At 34.0% G+C, this 12,272-nt stretch overlaps 1 protein-coding gene across 2 annotated transcripts in view; it reads left to right on the top strand.

The window, feature by feature from the left end:
• The window catches only part of LOC128071311 (trafficking protein particle complex subunit 13), a 33,983-nt gene extending 23,824 nt beyond the window's left edge, over positions 1-10,159 (top strand). The window contains exons 8-13 of one of the 2 annotated variants that reach the window (XM_052664195.1): positions 2,423-2,440; positions 4,314-4,447; positions 5,683-5,881; positions 6,937-7,037; positions 9,673-9,820; positions 9,946-10,159. In XM_052664195.1, the coding sequence (XP_052520155.1) occupies positions 2,423-2,440; positions 4,314-4,447; positions 5,683-5,881; positions 6,937-7,037; positions 9,673-9,820; positions 9,946-10,053 (708 nt within the window). In that variant the 3' untranslated portion in view covers positions 10,054-10,159. Of the gene's footprint in view, positions 1-2,422; positions 2,441-4,313; positions 4,448-5,682; positions 5,882-6,936; positions 7,038-9,669; positions 9,821-9,945 lie in introns of both variants that reach the window. The other variant, XM_052664194.1, reaches the window with a different exon arrangement.
• Positions 10,160-12,272: the final 2,113 nt, after the last annotated feature.

Here is a 12,272-nt window from a genome sequence, read left to right as displayed (position 1 = left end):
AAGAGAACTCCTCAGAGTCTAGAAGGAATAGGTGCTGGAAGTGTAGTGTCAGAGCAGTGAAGGCATTCCAAGCAGAGGTGCAAGGGGAACATCGAGTATGTAGTGAAGAGTATACATATCACTATTTGATGGGAGGACTCAGTCTCATCAAGGAGATTACTAGATATTTAAAGAGTTGATGTTTCTTTGTGGGGAGGGACAGGAGAATTGGGATAATACATATTTGTTCTACCTTTCTTTGTTATTAATAATATATGTACTTAAATAGTCTTAATTTATTATTTTGCTGGGAAAGATTTCATTCATAGTATGAGAGGAGACTGGTAGCTCTTCTATTAGAAAAAATAGTTTGGAAAATTAAAAACAAATATGTAGGTGAGTCTTTTTTTCCTGTAATTGACTCCTAGGAAAGCACATACTAAATTATTTAAGTTTTCTTTGTTGAAATATGATGGTACATGAGGGTACTTGTCAAGTAGTTTTATCACACCAATATTAAGGGTGAATTGCAGATTTTTTTAAATTGCTAATAATTCCATAAATAACATAAAAGTAACATACTCCCCAAGAAGAAAGGAAGAAGCCCACAATTTTACCACAGCAAAAAGTAATTGGTTCTTCATTAACCAGTTTTCTCTTTCAGTCTTTACTCATTTATATATAATATTCTGTTCTTATAAACATAGTAACAATTTTGCTTTTTCAATTAACATTAAATATAGACATAATCTTTAATGTAGACTTTGCCAACAAACTTCAGCTAAAAAATTTTCATAAAATTCTGAACTTTTGAAAGTGACGTTTCTTTAAAAATGAGGAGTGAGCAAATAGCATTCAGGACCTTTCTAACATATTTGGTGTCACCTGTTAGGCAAACTAATACTGTCCTCCTGTGGCATAAAGCTGATTCTGTTAACCCCAACTAGGAAATTTGGGAGTTAGTTAAGCACACTAGTTTCAATAGTTTATTACACTATTCCATAGACCTTACCTGACAACTATTGTTAGCCCCACATTTGTTGCAAACATGTTTTCTTATGCTGCATCTAAAAATACTGTGTGAATCACCAAAAGGAAAACAAGTTTAATAAAGCTTTGCTAGGAGAAAAAAAATGACATAAGAAGCTAGGCTTCAAACCTTTGGTCACCTGCTGAGCACAGTGTTCTGTGCCAGGTACTGAAGAGAAATAAATGTGAACTGAACATCTTCCCTATTCTCATAGCACTCAGATTTAGTGGAGGAGACATAACAGTGCTTCCCTGGTGGCTCAGACGGTAGAGTCTGCCTGCAGTGCGGGAGGCCCAGGTTCATCCCCTGGGTGGGGAAGATCCTCTGGAGAAGGAAATGGCAACCCATTCCAGTATTCTTGCCTGGAAAATCTCATGGACAGAGGAGCCTGGTGGGCTACAATCCATGGGATCACAAAGAGTCAGACATGACTGAAGTGACTTAGCGGTTGATATGACTTGATATCACAGTGTAAGCACTCCCACCCACCCTGATCATGAAGTGTACTTATACTCTGGGAACATAGGTGAAAAATGATTTCCAGCTTGATGTTTGATGAAAGAGCTGACGCCTGTGGGAAATAATCAGCTTTAGCTGCTGCTGCTGCTAAGTCGCTTCAGTCGTGTCCAACTCTGTGCGACCCCATAGACGGCAGCCCACCAGGCTCACCCATCCCTGGGACTCTCCAGGCAAGAACACTGGAGTGGGTTGCCATTTCCTTCTCCAATGCAGGAAAGTGAAAAGTGAGAGTGAAGTCGCTCAGTCGTGTCTGACTTTTAGCAACCCCATGGACTGCAGCCTACCAGGCTCCTCCGCCCATGGGGTTTTCCAGGCAAGAGTACTGGAGTAGGATGCCATCGCCTTCTCCAACTTTAGCTATATATATATATATATATATATATATATATATATATATGTATATGAAAAGAAGACAAACTATGAAATCTGTTAACTCTCAATTGTTTGAAGTGGTCTAGTTTAGCATTCCCTGAACTGTAAGATCCCATTATTAGATAAATTTAGAAGAAGCTATACAGTATCTGTCCTGAATGTGGCAGATATTTGTATACCCATACTAAGTAATCTATGAAGAATTACAAAGTGGTAAGAATTTAAAGAATTAGAAAGGCATGGGATATGCCTCTCCTCCTGAAAATATGCCCTTGAATATTTGCTCCTGTTTAAGTATTCACCTGCAGTCTTCTCTATTCATTTAGCCTTAGCAGTTTCACCTTTTTAGAAAAATGATTTGTCATATTTCTTTGTGTTACTTTCTGTTTATGTCCTTGTTTTACTAATGCTGTCTTGTTTAGTAAATTTAAAAAATGCAGAAATGCATTTTATTTTAAAGTTATTCTTTTCCTTTAACATTTAATCTGATTTTTCTAATTTTTCTTTTTATTTTTCCATTAGAGTGACCTCAGTTCTGTGGTAATTTGATTTTTTATTATAAATTTATATGCTTTTCTTACTTACCACTTTTTGACTTTGCCTAATTAATCTCTCCATACAAAACATAGTGGAAAAACAAAGTTAGTTGTGAATATACTTACGTGACTTTGAAAAAATGTATATAATTTGTACTTTTTATATTATATTGATTGTCTTATTATATGAGAAAATATACATCAAAGATTAAATTGTCATATTGAAACAATTCTTATTTTAGTGTGTTTTCTGTAGATATTTTTTAAAAGAGGCCTTGTTAGCCTTGTTTAAATAGCCTTCAAATTTTCAACATCTTAACATAAAATAGTCTGTGATCCTTCACATCTTTGAATGAACTGTGTAGTTGAAATTCATCTTCAAATGCACAGTGGTTTTAGTCTTAATTCTGGGTTAGGTAAAGATGGCCCTTTAACAGTAAACTGAATAAAATTAAATTTTCCCAAGTTGGTTAAAATCATATTTTCAAATTTCTATTTAAGCAACATTTGCTTATAACATATTATATACACAATAAAAACAACTGCCTTAGCACTGATTTCTTAATTTTTTAAATGTCAAGTAACTTTATACTAACTGTTCAAACTAACTTAATTTTCCATTATGCTGCTTGTTTTTCCTTTCATTTTATCTAAGCTCTTCTAAACTTATGCAGAAATTGAATTTTTAAATTTGAAATGTGGGTCTATGGTTATTTTTTTTTTTAAGCAATGGATTGATGGGATATATTTACTTTTTGTTTTTTTGAGAAAAAATAACAAAAGGCCTTTGAATGTGTACCTTTTAAACTGATAAATCATTGTATTTCTATTTTATTAGGGCACATGTACCTAGGACAAAAGAATCTGTTTTGTTTTAGATAATAATACATTACATTATAAATTCATCGTTATGATTTTGCAAATAATTTCCATTTTTTGGATTTAGTGTTAAAAAAGCTAAATGCCAACATTTTTTGGTCATAGTTTAGTTTGTTTTATTTCTGTATATATATATTACTATGAAACTTTTGAATAAAGTAATTCTAAAATATCCTTAGTATACCATTTTATATATAAGTTTGTATCAAAAAAGAGGCAAGTTGTCTGTTATCCTGCAATTATATACCCCCCAAAATAACAAAATAGTATAAAAGGAATAATGTTTAGCATAATTAGGGAATTTTAAAAATTATGTAAAAATACATATGTAAATTACCCCATGACTGAAATACTGCTGTATCTGTCAATAAGACTACAAAGTACCTTTTCTTTGATTTAAAAACTCAAAGATTTCAAGTATAACTCACTTTTTTTTCCCCTAAATATACACTTAACAATAAACTGGGAAATCACTAATGAACACTAAAATAATTGCTTTATAAAGTTAAATCTTATAAGATTATAAAACAGATTGTTCACTATACTATCTAATTTGAAATAATAATGAAAATTAAGTTAAAAATTATGCTGAATAGTAGAACAAAGACCTAATTATCTTAACACATTTCTGAAATGCTAAGTGCACAAGGGTATTCATTATCCTAGATTGCATTTTCACATTTTAATAACTTACCAGAAAATTTAAGATATATGTGAATGAAATTCCAGTTAAACATTTTTGGATGTCAGGACAAAAATATTATAGTTATCCCCCATCCATTGTTTGATAACTTATCAGTTGACTAACACTTGACTTTGCCCCTGTTAATTATGTTAGGATAAAGATTTCTTTTCTTGCATTAATTATGATAACTTTGATTTGCAGGCATGAACTAATCACATTTATGGTTAATGTTTTTTCTTCAAATAAATCAGATATTGTTGTTGAGGTAAATACTTTAAACACCATCATACTTTGGTGGATTTTTTTTTTTCAGACTGATGAAGTATTTCTTGAAGCCCAGATTCAGAATATTACAACCTCACCCATGTTTATGGAGAAAGTTTCATTGGAGCCATCTATAATGTACAATGTAGCAGAATTAAATTCAGTCAACCAAGCTGGAGAATGGTAAATATGAATTGTGAACTGTTTGTTTTTATTTAAAAAACATGAACTTTTGTATCATTGTTTCTCTTGGGTGATTTATGATTTTTTTAATTAATAGACTCTACTTTATTAGAGAATTTTTAAATTTACAAAAAATTTATCAGAAAGAGCAGCATTCTCATGTGCCCTCCCCACTTACAAGGTCCCATATTGTTTACATTTTAACTTGGTGCATTTTTTACAATCAGTGAAGCAATATTGATACTTATTATTAACTAAAATCCAGTTTACATTCGTGTTCACTTTTTGTGTTGTGCATTCTATGAGTTTTGACAAATGTAATGACATAGCCATCATGACTTTACCTTCTAAAATAATTTCACTGCCCTTAAAGTCTCTAAGGGTCCATCAAGCTCTCCCTTCACATCAAAATAAGATCTTCACCATTTGTACCTGGAGCACTTATTCTTTGAATTTTCATAGTAACTCAGTGAGATAAATATGGACCATTTCATCCTTATCCTGCAAAGGATAAAATTGAGGCATGGGAAGGAATGATGGAGAAGTTAGAGTGAGCAGTAAGTTTCAAGATGATGTATTCCCTCAACATCAAAAGGAGCAAGCATAGGAATAGATGATTTAATTTTTTTTACAAAAATGAAATACACATCTATGAGTAATTTGTAAAAAGAAGAATAAATGTAAGATCAACATTAATATATATAAGAAGGTAATAGCTAGAGAAATATCTGATTTTATTAACCAAGAATGGAAATTTTACTTTTATTATGTTAGAATACAGTAAAGTTTGTAGCCTCTCATACCCCCACAGAGGAAAACGATATTTTTCCCCTCTTTGCCTGATCCTTTTATTCATTTTGAAAATGATTCCTTAGTTTAGAATGGTATGTTTCTTTATTTTCATTTATAATTTTAGAGAAAAGGGACAGGATACTTAAGGTTCTGATTTCTATTGCATTTTTTCAGCTAATTGATATACATCCAATACTTTAGATAATAGATTGCATTCTATTATAAAGAATCTGAAGATTTTCCTAATCAGCTGAAAAAAATTAAAGAAAAATAAGTCTTCTCAGTTCAAGTTCTTTTCATTTGTATTGAAACCACTGACCTGTTGTATTCTAGATGTTTGGATGGTAGATCATTCAGGTCCTATCCAAAGGAACAATCACAGCTATGGTTTTTCTTTTAAAAGAGTGTAGAGAATTTTTTCCATCTCTGTCTTCACCCCTCAGTGTAACTACATTTGGGTCAAGAGCATATTTGCAGCCGATGGATACACGCCAGTACTTATACTGCCTAAAGCCCAAGAAGGAGTTTGCAGAAAAAGCAGGCATCATTAAGGGAGTAACGGTAATTGGAAAATTGGATATAGTATGGAAAACAAATCTAGGTGAAAGGGGAAGGTTACAGACCAGCCAACTTCAAAGAATGGTGAGTCTAGAAAAAACATTGATGGGGGTTTTGGTATGTTGGGGATTCAGATAGTTAGAACAAGTTAAATTTCCCTAGGTCTGTCAGTAAAAATCAGAGCACTATAAAAGGCATTAATATTACCAGAGAATAAAAAACAAATAATTTCACTGATACCTAATAATACCTAATACCTAATAATTTCACTGATACCTTTTTTACTTACCAAACAAATTAAAATAACTATATCAGTTGTTTCCTCCTATGGTAATTCATGCTCATTGTTATCTGCCTTCCACTGTATTAGAGTTATCTTCTTCTTTTTGCAATTTTTGGAACTCTTGGATTTATACTGTATTTACCTACTTAGTTCATTCTTTTTTTTTAAGATGTTTAAAATGTCAGTCATTTGAAACTCATGTGAGTCCCACTCAAATTATCTTGTAAACACTGGTTGGATATTTTATCTAATTTCTACTCTGAGAGTATGGATAGCGACCAGCCTTCTTTTTTTTGTCCTAGTGAAAATATGCTACAGGGTCCTCTATTTATACTGAATATTACCTGCTGAGATACGTTCTAAAATTTACTGTTTGAGGTAAAAATTGGAGAGAGAGAGAGACATTACCACTGGGCCTAGTTTAAAACATAGCCGTTAGCTATCACCCTGTCATGGCATTTTGATTCTACTGTCTGTCCACATCAGTGTATCTTGTGAAATAGACAGGATTTGCTTCCTCAGTGTCTTCCAGTTATTTCAGTGTCTTCCTCTACCTGTTTAGGCAATAACCTTACCTTTGCAGAGTTATGTTTCTATAAGCTACAGTAAGTGTCTTTGGAAGCTTCCCCTTAAGATCAAACCCCCTGAAATTGCTTTACTATTTGCCTATGAGACTCATTTCAGCTTTACTAGACATGGAGTAATTATAACAAAAACACTCAGGGTCTCTAGTACTATTTTACAAATAGGAGCAGCAAAAGAAGTTAGAATGGATAACAGTAGGACTGTGGTACTCTTTTAAAATGGCAAGGTTTTTATAATAAATGTATATTAACTGTATTTCTTTTTCTTATAGGCTCCAGGTTATGGAGATGTTAGGTTGTCTTTGGAGGCAATCCCAGATACTGTAAACCTTGAAGAACCTTTTCATATTACTTGTAAAATAACGAACTGCAGGTAATGCCAATATTTGTTGATGGATATCCTTTCTTTTTTACCTGAGAGAGACTTCTTAAAGCTTTTAAATATGCTATCTTCTTGTAAGTTTCCTCTTGCCATATAGTCTTCTCTGATGTTGCCATTGAATACTTCATCTAGTAGCTAATATGACATATTTTAGAGGTCCTACTCTATTAGGCACTTATTAATATTTTATTTCTGTATTTCTGTACCTGTGAGATAGGTATTAATTATTCACATTCTTTGCAAGAGCAAGGTAACTCAGAGCTTGTGGCTTATTCAGTCTCAGAGAGCTAGAAAAGATGGGATCAGAGTTTGAAACCAGTGTATTTGACTTCAAGGTCCGTGTTCATTTCATTGTTTACACTCCTTTCACACTTCAGAGTACTAAACATGAACTAGTAGGTTCTTATGGAATAATACATTATAGATTTACTGTAATAAGATAGATTTTCCTGGGCCATATTTATACCTAAGCTGTATCTTTAGTATTAAGAAACTAAAAAGTAGTTATGAATTTAATATAAGGGATAGCCATAGACTGGAAAACAGGACTTTCATAATAGAGTATAATCTAGCTATTGAGAAGCAAAGAGCATAGAGTTTTGAGGCCAGAAAAACCTAGGATTAAATCCCAGTCCTATCACTCTGCTGCTCCTTGGAGTACTGTTTGGTGCTAAGTCGTTTCAGTTGTGTCTGACTCTTGCAGCCCTGTGGACCTTAGCCCGCCAGGCTCTTCTGTCCATGGGCTTCTCCAGGCAAGAATACTGGAGTGGGTTGCCATTGGGGCATTTTGATAATATCACAGTAATGAATCCAAATCATCATAGTCTGCATGTATAATCCTTTTTAATTCTATATCCCTTACACCTTTATGGTATTAGGAAGATAAGCATTTATCCTTCAAAATTACAAAATACCTATTTACCCTGTGACACTTCCTAGACCTTCTCACACATAATCATAGCAAATTGTAATATAGTTTTTTTGTGATACTGATATATTCCTATAATTAATCACTAGTCTCTTCTGTATTGGATTGCAAATACTTTAAAAGAGATCATGTCTTACCAGCATCATAAGTGCAGTGCCTGCCATATCATAAGAGCTCAGTAAAAAACACAGGATAAAGACTTTGTGCTACATATACCCTTTATGGGTCTGCTTTTGGATTATTTGTTTTGTGTTTTTTGAGTTATAAAAAATTAGTTATTCACCAAATAACAAACTGCTGTAATAAATAAAGAAATAACAGTTTGAGTATTCACTTTACCTTTTGGTAATTCAAATAAGTTTTCTAAAAAGCACTTCTAAAAAGCACTTATTTCTTAGATCTTCAGTTTCTTCATCTATAAAAATGGGATTACTACCAACCCACAACACACACAGACACAGACCTGGAATCTGCTCTTACTGAATTTTTGTGAAATGTAATGAGGAAGTTCATGCATTGCACCTAAACTGGTCTGTGGCACACAGTGAACGTTTCAAATTTTAGAGGGGAGACAGAGACATATAAAAGCTAAATATCATTAAATCAATACATCTAAAATTCAAGTTTAAATTTAAATTTTAAATGAGTATTTTAAAATGTGGAGCCAACTAAGGAGAGAAAAAGAGCTTAAAGAGTTGAAAGTAAGTCAAGCGTGGTGGTAGAGTAGCAGACCATTTTTCATTATGAAACTTTCGGTTTTGTTTTTGTTTTAAAAACAATGCACATACTTTCACTAAAAGTGTTTTATTAAGTTAATAAGTTTAATTGAACTGGTGTTATCAATTATAAGGAGAAGTAAGTAGTCTTTTTCATGTCAAGTGAATACCTGAATAGTTTTACTTGTAAATCTTGCCAGTCATTTGCTATGTTATCTGCGTGGTAAGGGCTTCCCAGGTGACTCCGTGGGTAAAGAATCTGCCTGCAGTGCAGGAGACATGGATTTGATCCCTATGTCGGGAAGATCTCCTGGAGGAGGGCACAGCAACCCACTCCAGTATTTTTGCCTGGAGAATCCCATGGACAGAGAAGCTTGGCAGGCTACAGTCTATAGGGTCACAGAGAGTCGGACGCAGCTGAAGCGACTGAGCACACACCGCGTAAAGGAACATAGATTAAATAGAAAAAGCACTGGACCAGCCTCAGGTTTTCATTCTCTTTCCCACAGAGTATCTAACAGAAATAGGAAGGCTACATAGCAACAAGATTAGACACAGATGTCTGGAAGTCTCCCAGAGAAATGGCAAAAGTCTTTTTAACAGATCAGCATCAGAGAGCCAGTGTTCAATAACAGAACCAGAAGGCCTACATCCAGATAGGCAGATTAGTCTAAGTGCCACTGTAAACTCCAGAGCAAAACCGTGTCCTTTCATTTTCCTGATTCTGTCTTAAGTGAAATAAAACGATATGATAGATTTTCATTTGTTCCTGGTTTGCAGCTGGATACCATGAAAAGAAATAGTGATTTAGAAACATTGCAGTATCCCTTTGTGAAAAGAACAAGATTTATTCCTGTTTTTCTGATTCCTCCAGCAGTGAAAGAACGATGGATCTTGTTTTCAAAGTGTGATTTAGAAATATTGCAGTATCTCTTTGTGAAAGGAACAAGATTTATTCCTATTTTTCTGATTCCTCCAGCAGTGAAAGAACGATGGATCTTGTTTTGGAAATGTGCAATACCAATTCTATCCACTGGTGTGGCATTTCAGGAAGACAACTTGGAAAGCTCCATCCAAGTTCCTCTCTCTGCCTTGCCCTCACACTACTGTCTTCAGTGCAAGGACTGCAAGTATGCTATCTTTTCAGTAATTTCAGTATTTAGAGGCTATTAACCCATAGTCATTTATTATATCCATTCTTTCTCTGGTCATTACCAATGAATGAAAACTTGGGTCTGTGTTTTTCTCTCAATAGAGCGTCTCCGGCTTAAGACTAACAGACACATTCTTAAAGAGAACATATGAATACGATGACATCGCACAAGTCTGTGTGGTATCTTCGGCCATTAAAGTGGAAAGCTGAAGAAAATGTCCAATGTTACACTTTTCACTGAGTTGCCCAGAATTTTCTGTATTTTTGTCACCTTTGTAAAATGATCAACAGTAAAAATAAGTATGTTATTTCAATTTCTTCCCTATAAAAGTTAAAATATTAAATATTTGTTTTGAAAAGAACCATCTACTGATTTTATCTTGTAAGTTATATTCCAAATGAACATTTGTGTATTTTCTGCACATGTGATTTTGTTTCACTTTAAATGACGATTGGACTTTGTTCTCCAAAAGCTGTATTTGAGGCCATGTGTCCCTAGCAGGTATCTTGAACAACGGTCAGTAAACTTTTAATGCAAAGGGCCAGATACTGCATATGTTAGACCTTGCAGGCCACAAGGTTTCTGCTGAAATTACTCTGCGGTTGTAATACAAAAGCAGCCAGTAGGCTCTAGTGACTTAGACAGTAAAGAATCCACCTGCAGTGGAGGCGACCCAGGTTCAGTCCCTGGGTCAAGAAGATCCCCTGGAGAAGGAAATGGCTACCCACTCCCATATTCTTTCCTGGAGAATTCAATGGACAGAGGGGCCTGGCAGGCTACAGTCCATGAGGTTGCAAAGGGTCGGAAACAACCGAGCGACTTTCACTTTAGGCAAAAATTGTCCCACAGCATTTACAAAAACAAGCAGCTGGCCAGACCTGACCTGCAGGCCATAGCTTGCTGACCTCGATCTCGAAGATACAGTCGTTTCTTAAAACTTTAGAATTCTCATCATCCTTTATTTAGGAGTATTTTCGTTAACACCAGCTGTTTCCTCAGTCAACAAAAAAAGTTTAAAACAACTGTGGTGGTCCTCACATAATCTTGTATTTGCTAACACGGTATGAATTTTTCTAGTTGTTTTCAAAATTATCATATGGACATCTGTATTTTTGTGTGCATACAAACACAAACGTCTAACTTTCAGTTACTAAACGCAGATAAGAATTGGTTTTATTTCTTAAACTGTCAATTACTCAGATAACTCTAAGCTAAGAAGCCTCATCATTTTCTAAGACTGAACTGAACTGAACTGAAGCCAAGAAAGGCCTGTTTTATTCCCATTGAAAAATACTTCTTTTAAAGGCATACTTAAAGGATTTCCAGCTTCTGATACTTGATTTTGAACTCTACATCATGTATTATTATTACAAAACTGTTCCTGCATGTAATCACATTAATTTACTTATGTCATATACAAAACAGTGAGGAAATTAAGACTATGAACAACTTTTTGATATGGATGTAATAAAAGTTTCAGTACTTTGAAACAAAACAAAAACTAATGCTGTTAAATAAAAACTTAAGTTGAAATTCAAGCATGTGTATATAACTGCTTAAATGTAAATGCATTAAGTCAAATACAAAAATCAGTTCTTCTTAAATGCATAATTATTTATTGCCATGACAAACTGTTTGGTCCAAAATGAAAGCTGTATTCAGAATGAGATTTGCCCTTAAATTGAAGAGGTAATTAATGAAACATCCGTGCAAAATAAAGTGCAAGCAGTGTAAAATTATCTTGGTCCAAAGACAGTCTTTTCTCCAAAATGAGTACAATTGATTAAATGATGAAATAAGACTTTATAGCCCCTGCACTGGATACTTCAGTAGCTTTCAAGGTGTCTTCTCATGACTGAACCTTCTGTTTGACTCCATTCAAATTTTAAAAGTAACATGATGGTCACTTGGGATTCTGCTATACAATTTGACTTAGTTACAAAGACTCCCTTTTTTATAAGCCACAACCTAGACACATATTGTTCCTTCTTAAGGAAAGGTTACATAGTGTCATCTTAGAAAGGATCTGTTTAAACCATATTATAAAAATTAGATAACCAATTTGGTACATTAAGTAGAAATGTCATTTGCATACAAAGGACATTGTAAATTTTACATTTACAATGGAAAAGACCCTGATGCTGGGAAAGATTGAAGGCAAAAGGCGAAAGGGGCAGCAAAGGATGAGATGGCATCACCAACTCAATGGACATGAAGTTGAGCAAACTCCAGGAGACAGTGAAGGACAGAGGAATCTGGCGTGTTGAAGTCCATGGGTTCACAAAGAGACACAGCGACTGAACAACAATAAAAAATTTTACATAGCATCATAACAATTACAGCTATTATAATGAAAAATGGTTAATGGAAACCAGTCATTCCTAAGTAGAATGTATATAAAGATTTACTTTAACAGCTTCTTGTTTCA

The sequence above is a fragment of the Budorcas taxicolor genome, unplaced genomic scaffold (assembly GCF_023091745.1).
Source record: "Budorcas taxicolor isolate Tak-1 unplaced genomic scaffold, Takin1.1 scaffold340, whole genome shotgun sequence".
In the NCBI taxonomy this organism is placed as follows: Eukaryota; Metazoa; Chordata; class Mammalia; order Artiodactyla; family Bovidae; genus Budorcas; species Budorcas taxicolor.
Note: the sequence above shows the minus strand (reverse complement) of the source record. Positions and strands in the feature narration are given on the sequence as shown.